General features: G+C 46.8%; 1 protein-coding gene across 7 annotated transcripts in view; it reads right to left on the bottom strand.

Annotated features, from left to right (window-relative positions):
- MTMR1 (myotubularin related protein 1) overlaps positions 1-18,851 on the bottom strand; it is a 70,285-nt gene that overhangs the window by 14,205 nt on the left and 37,229 nt on the right. For 6 of the 7 annotated variants that reach the window (XM_089904027.1, XM_022561132.3, XM_022561133.2 and 3 more), the window contains 3 exons: positions 13,164-13,349; positions 12,272-12,478; positions 1,560-1,652 (listed from right to left, as the gene is read on the bottom strand). In XM_089904027.1, the coding sequence (XP_089760153.1) occupies positions 1,560-1,652; positions 12,272-12,478; positions 13,164-13,349 (486 nt within the window). The remainder of the gene's footprint in view (positions 1-1,559; positions 1,653-12,271; positions 12,479-13,163; positions 13,350-18,851) is intronic. The other variant, XM_089904028.1, reaches the window with a different exon arrangement.

Genomic DNA, 18,851 nt, shown 5'->3' on the forward strand with positions numbered 1-18,851 from the left:
AAAGTGCGAGGAAGTTCTAAGGGAGGGCCTGAGGACTCTGTGAAATGTACTTTGGCTGCTTAGAACCCCACGCCAGCCCAATTATTTTCTAATTTCTGAAGGCATATCTATCTATTCTCTCATGATCCTTCCTACTCCAGTGTGATCTGTGGACCAGTAGCACAGCCTGGGAGCTTGTTAGAGATGCAGACTCTCAGGCTCTGCCCCAGACCCGTGAATCAGAACTGCATTTTGACAAGATCCCCAGGGTATCTGTGTGCACAGTCAAGTTTAAGCAGCACCCCAGTAGAGCAGAATCCCTGGAGGGCTTGTGAAACAGAGTGCTGCCCCCCATCCAGGGTCAGCAGGTCTGGGGCGGGGCCTGAGAACCTGCATCTCTCAGTTCCAGGGAGGCTGAGGCTACTGGCCCCAGGACTGCACTGGGAACCACTTGTCTGGATCACTTGTCCTGTAACTCATTTTCGTATCAGAACCACCTGGGGAGCTTTTAAGAACTACACACACCTGGGCCTCTCCCCAGGCCCACAGGAAGAAGGGTGTCCAGGGGCAGGGCCCAAGCAGGCGCATCTTTAACATGATATGGTCCCCTTCGTGTGCCCGAGGCAGTCAAGGCCAGACCTCCAGGTCAACAGGAAGGAGAGGGCCCACGCCATGCTTTTCTATCCTCTCTTCCCCATAGTCCCACCCAAGCAGGCACTTTGGAAAGGGCTCTGCATTTTGCTTGCTCTTTCTGCCTCTCCCTCGCCTCTGTCCCTCTCACTGTATCTCTGCCTCTAGTTTGGTTTCCCTCCTGTCTCTGGTCCCTCTGGCTGTCTCCGGCACTCTGGCTTGTTCTCTGGCTCTGATTCCAGGTCCATTTGCATGGCACAATGTCCTATCATAAGGGTAAGACCCCAAACTTGGGTTTCGACGCTGGAGATGAGGGAAGAAACAGCACATGCCTTCTGGCCTGCTGACCATCGGGCCGACTGGCTTAGGGAAGGGAGACCCCTGCGTGGCCACCTGGCTTACCAGGGCCCCACGCACTGCCGGGTAAGAAATGACAAGACGCTCAGCAGCTTCATATCTGCCACCGGTCCTGGGACAGTCCTTTTCCTCCTCACCTTGGGGTGGGAGGGGCTGTGGCCTGGGGTGGGGCGTAGAGGGTCCTGGATTCCCTGGTCTCCACCCCCTTTGTTCAGTCACATCCCCATTTCTAACTCCTGGGAATCTTCCAGTACCTGCCCAGCAGCGGGCCGTGCTTGCTTACCCTGACAGAGAGAGGGCAAGTGAAAGAAAGAGAAGGACTGAGGGGCAGGGTTTGCACAGCTGCCGGACAGCATGACGGACAAAAATCGCTTGCAGGAGAAAAGCACCTTTAGGTGTGAAGTTGGTTGTTTCCAATTTTCTGCTTATATTTCTAAGTAATTAGAATCAAACTGAGTTAAATAACAGAAGGGGTCATATTTAACACACACACATCTTCACTTTGAACGAACCTGAAATTAAAGTTTGTCTTCAACTTTAAGATATGCTTAGATCAGACTATAAAGGTCAGGAATAGACTTGAAATCTCTCACCTGTCTTGTCATTTGCCAAACACAGTCAATAAACTGAAGAAATATAGGGGATCGGTCAGCATCTGCATGGTGGTCACTGCCATGGCCCACTCGCTGAAAACAGTCAAGAGGTTAAACATTTTCATGTATGCCATGGTCCTCTCAAAAGTCACTTTAAATTGCCTGGTGGCAAGAAGCATGTCCCATTTATATGTCCCAAGGCCTAACAGAATTCCAGGCACATAAAAGGCACTCAAAAACGTTCACTGCATTGAACCGACTGCCATTACTCTTAGGAAACAAAATTTCAGCGTCGTTTTTACACGTTGATTGCTTTATAAGTGCCCTTTAGTGTAGTGGAGATGGAGAAGTCATAAGCAAAAGGCCAGCCGACCTTTCAGTCCACCCCAGCCACCACGCCAAGTGCTTGGTGTCAATGTGGGACCAGCAATTAGCAGCTCACAAAGCACATGACGACTGCCGTTTTCTCCACAAGGGTAGTTTTTTTCCCCCATTTTTCAGAAATGTCAGGAAGTCTGAGAATCAAAACGACAATTAACAGTCCACAAGTTTTAGCCAATTCTGCATGACTCAGAGAACCTCAAAGCCTCACTGCTGAAATGGTAATGGGGAGTCTTCAAGGCAGTTTGGGATTGTATCTCCAGGTTTTCTTCCGGTTTTAAGACATAACTGATATCCAGTATTGTATATCATACCTTTTGATATTTTACAAGATGTTAATAGATTCACATTAAAAGGTAAAAGATAATTTCAAACACATAAACAGGACTGACAAAAACACTGAAAATGTCAAGTTAAAAGCAGCTCACGAGTGAGCATTCTAACAAAAACTTCGAGTAATCTGATGCCTAAGCAAAAGGATGAAAAGGAAAGTTATGAAGATACAAGGCGATCACCACACAGGAAGATCAAGAAATACTGGGCCTATGAAATCGCCACCAAGAAAGACAGAAAAAGAAATAAATGATCAAGTCAACATGAACCCCTCAAAGGAACAGTATACTGCCTTCTTTTTTTAAAAAAAATTTAATTGTAGTGAAATATACATATCAAATTTACCAGCATAACCATTTTAAGTGTATAGTTCAGTGGCATTAAGTACATTCACACTGTTGTACAAGCATCACCAGCATCCGTCTCTAGAACTTCCCAAACTGAAAGAGTAACTCCCTATTCCCCTCCGCCAGCCCCTGGACCCCCTCATCCTCCTCTGTCTCTACAGATTCGACTGCTCTAGATACTTCATACACGTGGAATCATGCAGTTTATTTGTCCTTTTGCAACTGGCTTCTTTCATTTAGCATAACGTCCTCTTAATTCATCCGTGTTGTAGCAGGTGTCAGAACTCTCTTCCCTTTGAAAGCTGAATGACATCCCACTGTATGGGTAGACCACAGTCTATTTACCCATTCACCTGTTGATGGACACTGGGTTACTTCCACCTGTGGGCTACTGTGAGTCATGCTGCTATGAACATGGGTGTGCAAGTAAGCGTCTGAGTCCCTGTTTTGGGGGTATATACTCAGAAGCAGAATTGCTGGATCGTATGGTAGTTCTATTTTTAAGTTTCTGAGGCACTGCCATACTGTTTTCCAGAGTGGCTGCATGCATTGCATTACTTCTGTACTTCTATATAAAATAATTTGTGGAACCTACTCCTCAGTATTTAAGGCACCAGGGGAAGTTTTGCACTGACAGTTTACAACTTAAGATTCATTCTTTCTTTTAATAGAGACGCACTGAACTCTTACAGTGCGTGCAAGGCGTCCCCCACCCAGCCCTCAGGATTTCTGGTGGTTTCATGGGGTCCAGTGGAGGCCAGGCCCCTGGCTAGGAACCTGGGGTACACTATACATGAGACCCAGCATCTGTGCTCAATGAATAATTCACTTGTGGTTTAGTCGCAGGAGAAGACCTGTAAACAACAGAGGCGATAAAGTGCGCTGGGGCTTCCTAGTCTGAGACGCATATGGTGGGGTTGCAAAGGAACAAGCAGCCATCCCAGGATGGTCTAGAGGAGGAAGCTAGGCGGGAAAGTCATGAGTCACAGTCATGGAGGAGGTCTTACTTGAGATAGAACTTGAAGGACCAGGAGGAACTTGCTTCTGGCTGGCCAGGGACAGATTCTATGAGAAGCAGTGGGGAGGCTCAGGGGGTGGGGGGTTGGTGGCGGCCACCAGGGGTGCCATAAGTAGCAGGGCACAGTTGAGGCAAGGCGAGAGAGGTGAGACGAGGTTGGAAAGGTGGGCCAGGGCCAGATCACCAAGGGCCCCAAACGTGGCGCTGAGGAGTTTGCCCACAACCCAGTAGGCCGTGGGCAGACTCAGAGGGGTTTGTGCTGGGGAGAGTCGGCACTAGATCTGCTTTATGTAATGCCCCATCTGCTACAGCGGGGACAGTGGGTTGGAAGGAGACAGGGAGACTGCCATAATAGTCCCGAGGGAGCTGGCCAGGCCTGAACTAAGGGGGATGGAGTGGCAATGGGGAGGAGATGACAGATTTGAAATACATGCATTTAAAATCATGGGACTGGCTGAGATCAGTAAGGGATGAAGCATACAGAAAGAAAAGAAGCGATGTGAGGACTGAGCCCTAGGGCACCCCAACATTAAGAAGTTGGGGAGAGTGAAGCCTCATGAGCAGTGGACTAAATCCCCACAGTCAACTTGATGTACCCTGCATCTGTGGAATACATGAATAGACGACAAATCATCGCAAAAGTGAGGCAGTGGACTTTGGGAGCAACTGTAGACTTGGGGTTTACTGTATGCAACTGACTGGTTCCTGATTTTTATGTTTATCTTAGTATAGTTTTTAGCACTTGATATCATTGGTGGATTTGTTTATTGGTTTGGCTGCTCTCTTCTTTTTTTATTACTTAAAGTTTATTTTATTTTCATAATTATTTTATTTTGTTTCTTTTAATTTTTAAATTTCTTTCTTTCTTTCTTTTCTCCCTTTTCTTCTGAGCCGTGTGGCTGACAGGGTCTTGGTGTTCTGGCCGGCTGTCAGGACTGGGCCTCTGAGGTGGGAGAGCCGAGTTCAGGACACTGGACCACCAGAGACCTCCTGGACCCACGTAATATCAATCGGCGAGAGGTCTCCCAGAGATCTCCGCCTCAACGCTAAGACCCAGCTCCACTCAACGGCCAGCAAGCTCCAGTGCTGGACACCATATGTCAAACAACTAGCAAGACAGGAACACAACCCCACCCATTAGCAGAGAGGCGGCCTAAAATCATACTAACTTCACAGACACCCCGAAACACACTACTGGACATGGCCCTGCCCACCAGGAAGACAAGATCCAGCCCCAGTCACCAGAACACAGGCACAGTCCCCTCCACCAGGAAGCCTACACAAGCCCCTGAAGCAACCTTAGCCACAGGGGGCAGACAGCAGAAACAACGGGAACTACAAACCTGTAGCCTGCAAAAGGAGACCCCAAACACAGTAAGTTAAACAAAATGAGAAGACAGAGAAATACACAGCAGATGAAGGAGCAAGGTAGAAACCCACCAGACCAAACAAATGAAGAGGAAATAGGCACCCTACCTGAAAAAGAATTCAGAATAATGATAGTAAAGATGATCCCAAATCTTGAAAATAGAATGGAGAAAATATAAGAAACGTTTAACAAGGACCTAGAAGAACTAAAGAGCAAACAAACAATGATGAAAACATAATAAATGAAATTAAAAATTCTCTAGAAGGAATCAATAGCAGAATTAATGAGGCAGAAGAACAGACAAGAGACCTGGAAGATAAAATAGCGGAAATCACTACTGCAGAGCAGAATAAAGAAAAAAGAATGAAAAGAATTGAGGACAGTCTCAGACACCTCTAGGACAATATTAAATGTACCAACATTCGAAATATAGGGGTCCCAGAAGAAGAAGAGAAAAAGAAAGGGTCTGAGAAAATATTTGAGGAGATTATAGCTGAAAACTTCCCTAACGTGGGAAAGGAAATAGTCAGTCAAGTACAGGAAGTGCAGAGGGTCCCAAACAGGAAAAATCCAAGGAGAAACACTCCAAGAAACATATTAATCAAACTATCAAAACTTAAATACAAAGAAAAAATATTAAAAGCAGCAAGGGAAAAGCAACAAATAACATTCAAGGGAATCCCCATAAGGTTAACAGCTGATCTTTCAGCAGAAACGCTACAAACCAGAAGGGAGTGGCAGGACATATTTAAAGTGATGAAAGGGAAAAACCTACAACCAAGATTACTCTACCCAGCAAGGATCTCATTCAGATTCGATGGAGAAATTAAAACCTTTACAGACAAGCAAAAGCTAAGAGAACTCAGCACCACCAAACCAGCTTTACAATGAATGCCAAAGGAATTTCTCTAGGCAGGAAACACAAGAGAAGGAAAGGGCCTACAATAACAAACCCAAAACAATTAAGGAAATGGTAACATGAACATACATATCGATAATTACCTTAAATGTAAATGGATTAAATGTTCCCACCAAAAGACATAGACTGGCTGAATGGATACAAAAACAAGACCCATATATATGCTGTCTACAAAAGACCCACTTCAGACCTAGGGACACATACACACCGAAAGTGAGGGAATGGAAAAAGATATTCCATGCCAATGGAAATCAAAAGAAAGTTGGAGTAGCAATTCTCATATCAGACAAAACAGACTTTAAAATAAAGACTATTACAAGAGACAAAGAAGGACACTACATAATGATCAAGGGATCAATCCAAGAAGAAGATATTACAATTGTAAATATTTACGCAGCCAACATAGGGGCACCTCAATACATAAGGCAAATGCTAACAGCCACAAAAGGGGAAATCGACAATAACACAATAATAGTAGAGGGCTTTAACACCCCACTTTCACCAATGGACAGATCATCCAAAATGAAAACAAATAAGGAAACACAAGCTTTAAATGACACATTAAACAAAATGGACTTAATTGATATTTATAGCACATTCTATCCAAAAACAACAGAATACACTTTCTTCTCAAGTGCTCATAGAACATTCTCCAGGATAGATCATACCTTGGGACACAAATCAAGCCTTGGTAAATTTAAGAAAACTGAAATCGTATCAAGTATCTTTTCCAACCACAACGCTATAAGGCTAGATAACAATTACAGGAAAAAACTGTAAAAAATACAAACACATGGAGACTAAACAATACGCTACGAAATAACCAAGAGATCGCTGAAGAAATCAAAGAGGAAATCAAAAAATACCTAGAAACAAATGACAAAGAAAACAAGACGACCGAAAACCTATGGGATGCAGCAAAAGCAGTTCTAAGAGGGAAGTTTATAGCTATACAATCCTACCTCAAGACACAAGAAACATCTCAAATAAACAACCTAACCTTGCACCTAAAGCAATTAGAGAAAGAAGAACAAAAAAACCCCAAAGTTAGCAGAAGGAAAGAAATCATAAAGATCAGATCAGAAATAAATGAAAAAGAAATGAAGGAAACAATAGCAAAGATCAATAAAACTAAAAGCTGGTTCTTTGAGAAGATAAACAAAATTGATAAACCATTAGCCAGACTCATCAAGAAAAAAAGGGAGAAGACTCAAATCAATAGAATTAGAAATGAAAAAGGAGAAGGAACAACTGACACTGCAGAAAGGATCATGAGAGATCACTACAAGCAACTATATGCCAATAAAATGGACAACCTGGAAGAAATGGAAAAATTCTTAGAAAAGCACAACCTTTCCAGACTGAACCAGGAAGAAACAGAAAATATAAACAGACCAATCACAAGCACTGAAATTGAAACTGTGATTAAAAATCTTCCAACAAACAAAAGCCCAGGACCAGATGGCTTCACAGGTGAATACTGTGAAACATTTAGAGAAGAGCTAATACTTATCCTTCTCAAACTCCTCCAAAATACAGCAGAGGGAGGAACACTCCCAAACTCATTCTACAAGGCCACCATCACCCTGATACCAAAATCAGACAAAGATATCACAAAAACGAAGACTACAGGCCAATATCACTGATGAACACAGATGCAAAAATCCTCAACAAAATACTAGCAAACAGAATCCAACAGCACATTAAAAGGATCATACACCATGATCAAGTGGGGTTTATCCCAGGAATTCAAGGATTCTTCAATATACGCAAATCAATCAATGTGATACACCATATTAACAAACTGAAGGAGAAAAACCATATGATCATCTCAACAGATGCAGAAAAAGCTTTCGACAAAATTCAACACCCATGTATGATAAAAACTCTCCAGAAAGTAGACACAGAAGGAACTCACCTCAACATACTAAAGGCCATATATGACAAGCCCACAGCCAACATCATCCTCAGTGGTGAAAAACTGAAAGCATTTCCACTAAGATCAGGAACAAGACAAGGTTGCCCACTCTCACCACTGTTATTCAACATACTTTTGGAAGTTTTAGCCACAGCAATGAGAGAAGAAAAAGAAATAAATGGAACCCAAATCAGAAAAGAAGAAGTAAAGCTGTCACTGTTTGCAGATGACATGATACTATACACAGAGAATCCTAAAGATGCTACCAGAAAACTACTAGAGCTAATCAATGAATTTGATAAAGTAGCAGGATACAAAATTAATGCACAGAAAGCTCTTGCATTCCTATACACTAATGATGAAAAATCTGAAAGAGAAATTAAGGAAACACTCCCATTTACTACTGCAACAAAAAGAATAAAATACCTAGGAATAAACCTACCTAAGGAGACGAAAGACCTGTATGCAGAAAACGATACGACACTGATGAAAGAAATTAAAGATGATACAAACAGATGGAGAGATATTCCATGTTCTTGGATTGGAAGAATCAACACTGTGAAATTGATTATACTCCCCAAAGCAATCTACTCTGATTGAGGTTCAATGCACTCCCTATCAAATTACCAATGTGGGCTTCCCTGGTGGTACAGCGGTTAAGAATATGCCTGCCAATGCAGGGAACACGGGTTTGAGCCCTGGTCTGGGAAGATCCTACATGCCGCGGAGCAACTAAGCCTGTACGCCACAACTACTGAGCCTGCACTCTAGGGCCCGTGAGCCAGAACTACTGAAGCCCATGCATCTAGAGCCCATGCTCTGCCACAAGAGAAGCCACCGCAATGAGAAGCCTGCGAACCACAACCAACAGTAGCCCCCATTCACCACAACTAGAGAAAGCCCGTGAGCAGCAACAAAGACCCAGTGCAGCCAAATATAAATAAGTAAAATAAATAAATTTGTTTAAAAAAAAAAAACCTACCAATGGCATTTTTCACAGAACTAGAACAAAAAATTTCACAATTTATATGGAAACACAAAAGACCCCGAAGAGCCAAAGCAATCTTGAGAAAGAAAAATGGAGCTGGAGGAATCAGGCTCCCTGACTTCAGACTATACTACAAAGCTACAGTAATCAAGATAATATGGTACTGGCACAAAAAGAGAAATATAGATCAATGGAACAGGATAGAAAGCCCAGAGATAAACCCATGCATGTATGGTCACCTTATCTTTGATAAAGGAGGCAAGAATATACAGTGGAGAAAAGACAGCCTCTTCAATAAGTGGTGCTGGGAAAACTAGACAGCTACATGTAAAAGAATGAAATTAGAGCACTTCCTAACACCATACACAAAAATAAGCTCAAAGTGGATTAAAGACCTAAATGTAAGGCCAGACACTATCAAACTCTTAGAGGAAAACATAGGCAGAACACTCTATGACATAAATCACAGCAAGATCCTTTTTGACCCACCTCCCAGAGAAATGGCAATAAAACCAAAAATAAACAAATGGGACCTAATGAAACTTCAAAGCTTTTGCACAGCAAAGGAAACCATAAACAAGACGGAAAGACAACCCTCAGAATGGGAGAAACTATTTGCAAACGAAGCAACTGACAAAGGATTAATCTCCAAAATATACAAGCAGCTCATGCAGCTCAGTAGCAAAAATGCAAACAACCCAATCCAAAAATGGACTGAAGACCTAAAGATACATTTCTCCAAAGAAGATATACAGATTGCCAACAAACACGTGAAAGGATGCTCAAGATCACTAATCATCAGAGAAATGCAAATCAAAACTACAATGAGGTATCACCTCACACTGGTCAGAATGGCCATCATCAAAAAATCTACAAACAATAAATGCTGGAGAGGGTGTGGAGAGAAGGGAACCCTCCTGCACTGTTGGTGGGAATGTAAATTGATAGAACCACTATAGAGAGCAGTATGGAGCTTCCTTAAAAGACTAAAAATGGAACTACGCTACGACCCAGCAATCCCACTACTGGGCACATACCCTGAGAAAACCATCATTCAAAAAGAGTCATGTACCACAATGTTCACTGCAGCACTGTTAACAATAGCCAGGACATGGAAGCAACTGAAGTGTCCATCAACAGATGAATGGATAAAGAAGATGTGGCACATACATACAATGGAATATTACTCAGCCATGAAAAGAAGTGAAATTGAGTTATTTGTAGTGAGGTGGATGGACCTAGAGTCTGTTGTACAGAGTGAAGTAAGTCAGAAAAACAAATACCACATGCTAACACATATATATGGAATCTAAAAATAATAATAATGCTTCTGAAGAACCTCAGGACAGAACAGGAATAAAGACGCAGAGGTAGAGAATGGACTTAAGGACACGAGGAGGGGGAAGGGTAAGCTGGGACGAAGTGAGAGAGTGGCATGGAGATATATACACTACCAAATGTAAAATCGATAGCTAGTGGGAAGCAGCCGCATAGCACAGGAAGGTCAGCTCGGTGCTTTGTGACCACCTAGAGGGGTGGGATAGGTAGGGTGGGAGGGAGGGAGACGCAAGAGGGAGGCGACGTGGGGATGTTTTTATATGTATAACTGAATCACTTTGTGATACAGCAGAAGCCAACACACCATTGTAAGCAGTTATACTCCAGTAAAGGTGTTAAAAAAAAAAAAGAAGTTGGGGAGAGAGGGAGGACCAGAAGGTAGGAGGAAATTCAGAAGGTTGCAGCCACCTAGAAGCCAAGGGAAGAAAGTGTTTGCAGAAGAAGGGAGCAATGACCAGTATCAAATGCTCAGGCCAAATAGGAGAAGCACTTGGCAGAGTGGCAGCCATTGGTGACTGTGACAAGAGCAGTGGCAGGGCGAAGGTGCAGGGGCGTGAGGAGGAAGCCTGGCTGAAGCGGGTTCAAGAGAGACCAGAAGGAGAGAAACAGTGAGAGCCAGAACAGACTAGTTTTGTGCAGATTTGTTGTAGTGGGGAGCAGATGTTCAGGGTGACACCTGGAGGGGGAAGTACAGTCAAGAGGGTTGGGTTTTAGGGTGGGATAAGTAACAGCACGTTTCTATCAATGGAAACGATCAAGGGGAGAGGGGAGATGGAGGCAGGAACCACCCATGAGCCGGATGACGGGACAGGTGGGGAAGGAGAGAAACTGGCTTCAGGTAGGAGCTCATCCACAGAAACTCGAGGGAAGGAATAGTAGACAGACCCAGTGGGTGAGTGACTGCAGGCTTGAAACCCCTGCCTGAAGGTTGGCTGTACCCTCAATAGCTGGGCGACCTTGGCAGATAGCTCATACTCAGTTTCCCCATCTATCCATGGTAGCATCTGCCTCGCAAGGTCACTAGAAGATTAAAACTGGAGGATACACGTAACTGAGCACCACTGTGTGTCCAGCACTGTTGAAGTCCTAACCCTCAGTACCACAGAATGTGAGTGCATTGGGAGAGAATCACATCCTTAAAGGCCCTAAGTTGAAATGAGGCTGTTCCAGTCTGACTCATGTTCTTATAAGAAGAGGAAGTCTGGACACAGAGAGACACCAGGGATGTGTGTGCACAGAGGAAAGGCCACGTGAGGACACAGCAAGAAGGCAGCCGTCTGCAAGCCAAGGAGAGAGCCATCAGGAGAAACCAACCCTGTCAGAACCTTGATCTTGGACTTCCAGCCTCCAGAATGATGAGACAATAAATTTCTGTTGTTTAAGCCACCCAGTCTTATGGTACTTTGTATGGCAAAATCTGGTACACCAATGTTCACAGCAGCATTATTCACAATCACCAACAGATGGAAATAACCCAAGTGTCCACCAACAGGTGAATGGATAAACAAAATGCAGTATATCCACACAATGGAATACCACTCAGCCATGAAAAGGAATTACTGATAAAATTTGATAGGTTCTATAAGATGCATAAACCTTGAGAACATTGTGCTTAGTGAAATAAGCCTGTCGCAGCGAGACAAATATTGTGTGAGTCCACTTATGTCAGGGAGATGGAAAGCACATTAGTGGTCGCCAGGGGCTGGTGGGAAGAGGGAAATGAGGCGTGACTACTTAATGTGTACAGGGTGTCCTTTTGGGGGTGATGAAATGTTTTGGAACTAGATAGAGATGGTGGTTGCACAACACTGAATGCACTAAATGCCGTGGAACTATATACTTTAAGATGGTTAATTCTATGTTATATGAATTTTACCTTAATTCTTTACAAAAATAAAGGCATACCTACGTGGAAAAAAAAAAAAGATTGCCCTGCCAGGAACATACAATGCTGAGGTCCATGGCATTCTCTTATGGCAAGTCAGGTCTCACACAGAGCACAAAGCCGTCCCCTGTGTGTGTGTGTGTGTGTGATGTGTGATACAAATATGCATACGATATAGCAAAATAATGAAGCGTGCACCTCACTGTCTCAACTTACCAGTGCAAACCTATGTCCAAAGCTTATCCACTCCTTTTCTATGAGAGCCTCGAATCCTTTAATGGTGCGGTAATAACTGTCCAACATCAGCATGGCCAGAGACGTCAGCTGGGATGTTCGGTCCCAACCGTCGCTGCAGTGCACCACCACTGAGGTTTTCCCAGATTCTATTTTATCAGCAATTCTTACTGCCCCAGCAAGAAGCATCTTCAGAAAAGAAGGCACATTAAACCAGGCTACATTTAATTTCTATTACAGCAAAAAGAATTCTGTGGAGAACACTGGAAGTTCAGGTCAATGAACCGAACAAGAATGCAATCAATTTAAGAATCACTAGGAAACGTTAGTATCTGGAGGGAAAAAAGAGAAACTTACACTAAGAAAAAACTACAGTAGTAAACAGGGTCCTTTATCAAAGGGCCACAAAGTACTTTGAAAACCTGATCTGAGGGCTTCCCTGGTGGTGCAGTGGATGAGAGTCCGCCTGCCGATGCAGGGGACGCGGGTTCGTGCCCCGGTCCGGGAGGATCCCGCATGCCGCAGAGCGGCTGGACCCGTGAGCCATGGCCGCTGAGCCTGCGCGTCCGGAGCCCGTGCTCCGCAACGGGGGAGGCCACAACGGTGAGAGGCCCGCGTACCGCAAAAAAAAAAAAAAAAACCTGATCTGAGGCAAGCATTATTGCTTTCTGTTATGTCACAACCCCCCCCCCCAACAAAGACCACAGTTTGGATGCTGCCCATGGAAACTATGAAAGCCCAAGTACACAGCAAAGATGCATTCATCTGCAATGCTAAGAAACCACCCAGACAGACAGACAGACAGATAGCTTTATGGCCCAGCTGCAGAGAAATCTTAAGCAGAAAGCACGTAAAGGACGGGCCCTCTCTGTACCCGAATGTACTCCAGCCAGTGCGTCCCGTCCACGTTGGACAGCCACCGCGCCTCCTCGATGGCCGGGTACGCGATCTCCTTCAGTTTTCGCAGCGACTCTCTCATCACGTGAATGTTGTGGATCTCCAGGAACACGAGTTCTGCGTTTGGGTATGCAGTTTCACTTTCATAGCCCCCACCCTTTGCCTGTGAAAACAAAAGATATATGTCACTTCATCTGAGTTAACTTTTCTGTTCTTTCTAGTTTTAACCAGATAGAGACCATTAAAGAAGCGACAAACTCATCTGTTTATAATAAGCCTCCTACATCCTTGTATGAGTTTCCCATGGCTGTTGGAACAGAGTACCACAATCTGAGTGGCTTAAAGTGACAGAAATTTCTCCTCTCAGTTCTAGAGGCTGGAAGTCCAAAATCAAGGTACTGGCAGGGCCGTGTTCCCTCAGAACCCTCTTGGGGAGGATCCTTCTTTGCCTCTTCCAGCTTCTGGTGGCCCCAGGTGTTTCTGGTTTATAGATACGTTAATCTCTGCCCCATCTTCACATGGCCTTCTCCTTGTGTCTGTATCTCTTCTTATAAGGACACCAGTCAGACTGGATTAGGACCCATCCTAATTCCACAGGACTTCGTCTTAACTTGATTACATTTGCAAAGACCCTATTTCAAAGCAGGGCCACAGTCACAGGTGCCAGGAGTTAGGGCTTCAACACATTTTTTTTTTAATGGAAACACAGTTCAACCCACAACAATCTTCCATCACCCATCATCAGTTTTGAAAACGATTAACAACTGGTTCTTACACAAGGCGAATTGGGTTCTAAAACGTTCTACCATATATCTGAATAAAAAAGTTGTACTGTGGACTTCCCTGGTGATGCAGTGGTTAAGAATCCGCCTGCCAATGCAGCGGACACGGGTTCGAGCCCTGGTCCGGGAAGATCCCACATGCCGCGGAGCAAGTAAGCCTGTTCGCCACAACTACTGAGCCTGTGCTCTAGAGCCCACGAGCCACAACTACTGAGCCATGTGCCACAGATACTGAAGCCCACGCGCTTAGAGCCCGTGCTCTGCAACAAGATCAGCCACCACAATGAGAAGCCCACGCACTGCAACAAAGAGTAGCCCCCACTCACCGCAACTAGAGAAAGCCCGTGTGCTGCCACGAAGACCCAACGCAGCCAAAAATATAAATAAATAAATATTTAAAAAAATAGAGTTGTACTACCACAAAACTTCTATATAAAACAAGTTGTAAATCCCAAACAGTGAGATTTATTTAAGTAATTTAAGTAAAATAAAATGCAAATGTAACAAAAAGGGGGGATACGGCTCACCCCTTGGTAATCTCATAATAAAATCTGGTCTACAATTAGCTTATATTTTGCAGAAGTCAACATCCAAGACACATCTGTTATGAGAATATAGAGAAATTGAAACCCTAATACATTGCTGGTAGAAATTTAAACTGTACAGTCTCTGTGGAAAACAGTCTGATGGTTCCTCAAAAAGTTAAACATGGAACTACCATCTGGTCCAGAAATTCCAACTCCTGCACAACTAAAATCAGGTATTCACATGAAAACTTGTACACAACAAATCATAGCAGGAATATCCACAACAGGTATCAGGTGGAAGCAACGCAAATGTCCATCAATGAATGAGCGGATAAACTGTGCTGTATCCATAAAATGGACTATTTTTCGGCCACACAAAGGCATGGAGTACTGATACATGCTACAATACGGAGGAACCGTAGAAACATCACGCCAAGCGAAAGCAGCCAGGCACATAAAACCACACAGTGTATGACTCTATTTATATGAAGTGTCCAGGAGAAGGAAATCTACATGGAAGTAAATTAGTGGTTGACAGGTGTTGGGGACAGGGGTTGGGGAGAGTGGAGGATGGGCGGCGACTGCCAGTGGGCACAGGGTTTCCATCTGGGGCTATGGAAGCGTTCTGGAATGAGACAGTGGTGACTGTCTCACAACGCTGTGAATAGACTAGAAGGCACTGAACTGTAAACTGTGGACTGGTTTCTGGAGGAGGAACAGAGCCCTGGGCTTTGAGTGGTGGAACTGTCTCGGGGGCAGGACGCAGAGCTCTGGAGCACGGAAGAGGGGCAGGGCGGTGGCGCTGGGGACGGCGTCCAGGGCTCAGGGACGGCGTGTGTGGTGAGGAGAGCAGTCAGGTCCAGAGCCTGTGGAAGGCCGACATTTAGGGAATGCAGAGCAAAAGAGACTGAGGAGAGCGGCCAAAGACTGGAGGATAAAGAGAAAAGGGAAGAGAGTCTTTCAAAAGGGAGACGGTACTCACTGTGTCAAAAGCTCGCGAGGTCGTGACAAGAAGGTACTCGGTGGCCTTACCGTGAAGAGTCCAGGCCAAGACGGGCACGGGGGTAGGGGAACGGTGGAGCCAGCTGCGAGGGGACGGGGACGGTGACTCCGGGGAGGGCTTATCTGCACAGCTGGGACAGACTTCACGGGAAGGAGTGGGCACAAGAGCAGGGTGGGCTGAGCTGGCAGGGGGTCGGGGGAGGGCGCAGCGGGGAGGCCACCCTAGTTTCCGGGGTGTGGGGGTAGGGACGGGGTGGGGGGCAGTTCCCGTCTGAGGCTGGGTGTATTCTGTGCAGAAGGGTCGAGGACGAAGGGCGTGGGGCAGGGCCATCCAGGAGAGAAAGAGTTGTAAAGGGCTGACCCAGCCCCTGGAGGGCCCAGGAGAGGCAGAGAGCCTGGCAGGAGCCTGGGGCCCGGGGCCTGAGCCTGGGGTCCTGCTCGGCGGCCCGTGTGTGGGCCTGCGGTGGGTGGGCAGGGAGGCGGGGGTGGGGGAGTGTGCCCCGAGCCCGTGCCACAGCCATGCCGGGGGACCGGAGCCCAGCCACCGGGGGCGGAGCAGGGGCCGAGGACCTGCTCGAGCTCAGGAGCCGCAAACACGACTGGCGGGGAAAGAAGAGAATGTCGTCATCGGGTCTGGATGCGCCTGTCCTCTGGCCGGTACAGGATGACGTGAGGCGCTCTCTCTCAACAGAACACTCTGAGCACAAACTGTGGCCAAAGCAGCCTAGAGCTTGGTCCTGCCTGTGTGGCAGGATGATGTTTTCATAAACGATATCCTCGGTGCCCACTGAAGACACTGCTGGCCGAGGGGTTAAAGGCACAGGCTTTGGTGGCACGGAGCGTGGGTTCGTCATCCCAGGTCTGCCACTCAAGTAGCTATGGGTCCTCACCATCTCTCTGCGCCCAGCTTTCTCACCGGAAAGACTCCAGGGGCTCACTGTGGGGATTAAATACTAACTAAATAAATGATCTTAATGAACGCTAATCCGTGCAAGGCTCGGTGCACGCCCCCCATACTCGGGCACTGATGTATTATAGCCTCTCCCAGCACCTACCTCGAAAAGCCCCGAGCTGGACAGGGACCCCTGAGGGAGACCTGAGGCTGGGGCAGAGGCCCCACACCCAGAAAGCACTTCAGCATGGAGGGCGTGCGTGCTCAGGGCTGGTGTTAACCAGGAGAATGTAGTTAAAGCCAGTTTGTTGCCTGGAAACCGATTACTAAAGCCCCACACAAGACAAATGACAATCAGAAAATGGGCTCATGGGAGAAAAAGGGCACGAGTGCCTACCTACTCCGTGCTAGGACAGAGAGCAGGCACCCGGAGGTCTGGAGACAGAGGAGGGGGAAGGAGGGTGAGAAGGGGCCCCACCTATACCCCAGCAGGAACAGGGGGAGGGGGCTCAGAAAGTTCTGAAAGACTCGAACCTGCTGGCCAGGCCTCTCTCTATGGGGGCAAAGCAGGGTTCCAGAGGGAAGCCAGCGATGTTTGGACACTGTTCCCCACTGGCCCCCAAGTCCCCAAGGATCAGCTCATAGCAGCAGTGGCGGCAGGGCCATCCTCAACCCTCAGGGAGAAGAAAGCCTAACACCCCTTGGGACGGAGGCAGCTGAAGGATGGACTCAGGGGTTCGTGATTTCAAGCCAGCTGCTCAGCACCTGGTGAAGGCCCGCCGGGATGCCGATCCTAGGCAGCAGGGAGGATTCCCAGGTGAGAAAAGCAAAGCCTCAGAGAGGGCTGGCAACTCCCAAAGGCCAAAGGCAGCAAGTGGCAGGACAGGTTTCCCATGCCCTCAGACTCCGAAGTCCACACACCTCCCCCAAGACGTTGCAGACTGAGCGTTTGAATCCCCCGAAATTCCCATGTTGAAACCTGAATTCCCGATGGGATGGTGTTAGAATGTGTGGCCTCTGGGAAAGATTAGGTGATGAAGGAGGCGGCCTCACGATGGGATTAGTGCCCTTCCCGGAAGAGACGGCACAGAGCTTGCCCCTTTCTGCTCTGGCAGTGTGAGGACACAGCAAGAACGGGGCTGTCTACAGCCAGGAAGTGGGCTCTCACCACACACTGAATCTGCTGGTGCCTTGATCTTAGACTTCCAGCTTCCAGAGCTTTGAGAAATAAATATTGCTGTTTATAAGCTACCCAGCCTATGATATTTAGTTACAGCTGTCCAAGCTAAGACACCCCTCCCCCTAGTTCTCTCCTGGACACTCCTCCTCTCCTGGCATCTGGGACCTCTCCCTTCTTCTCTGCGGTCTCCTCCCGACCACCTGGAGCACCCTTTCCTTCACTGAGTTCCTCTCTTACCCTCCACAGACAGCACTTCAGGCGGTCTGGTGCCTGGCCCCGCTCACGTGGCCCAGGCTCCTTGGGTAACTTCATCCCCTCCCCTCCAAGGCTGCAACCTCCACTCGACCTCCAACCTGACCTTTTTCTGAGCTCCAGAGCTTTATTGTCCCCACACAGGCTCCTCAACTGCAACAGGTTAAAATGAAATTCCTTGCCTGCATCTTCACTTTCTCAAGAAGAAAGTTGACTTGAAACCCTCCATAATGGAGTCTGGACTTCTGAATTAACATACAGCGCCACTCACCATCGGGTCCTCCATTGAGAGACGACCCCGCCCACCAGCCAGCAGCTCTTTGTTCCAGTCGGGGAGAAGACCCAGAGACACAATGAGGGGGAGGCTGTGGGAAGACAGGGGCAGGGACTGGAGGGCGGTAGCCATGTGCACAGAGGAGCCACCAGAAGCCCAAAAACGCAGGGAATGGATCTTCCCGGAAGCCTTCAGAAGGAGCACAGTGCTGCCAGATGCCGGAACTGTGCGAGAATAAATGTGTGCTGTTTTAAGCCGCCAAGTTTGTGGTCACTGGTTCAGCACCTCAGGAAACTCACGCGCTGCCCATCTTTCTCCCCACCCTGGTCCTCTCCCAGCTTCCCCGGCTCAGTAGCTGACACCACCGCTCAGTGCCAGGCCAGACCCCGGGGCAGGGTGGGGCTCGCCTCTCAGCATCCTATACTGATACACCCGGCACTGTGCATTCTCCTCACCCAATTTCAATCCGTACGCAGCCCTCTACATGAGAGACTGTCACCTCCCCCTGTTACAGAAGAGGCTTCTGGAGAGGTTAAGTAACTTGCTCAGGGTTCTATCGAGCACTAAGTGGCAGAGCAGGGAGGAAACCCCACATGTAACTGAACACAAAGCTGAGGGTTCTCACTACCCTGTCTCTTAGGCTGGTCTGGATACACTGAGGTTTTGTTACCTGGGAGGCAGCCAAGAGGGGATGCCAACCAGACGACGGGATGGAAATCCATCTGGACCTCAGGAGGGATCAGAGCATGATAGAAA

The sequence above is a fragment of the Delphinapterus leucas genome, chromosome X (genome assembly GCF_059928025.1).
Source record: "Delphinapterus leucas isolate spDelLeu-1000000601 "Yukka" chromosome X, BTC_Dleu_Yukka2, whole genome shotgun sequence".
In the NCBI taxonomy this organism is placed as follows: Eukaryota; Metazoa; Chordata; class Mammalia; order Artiodactyla; family Monodontidae; genus Delphinapterus; species Delphinapterus leucas.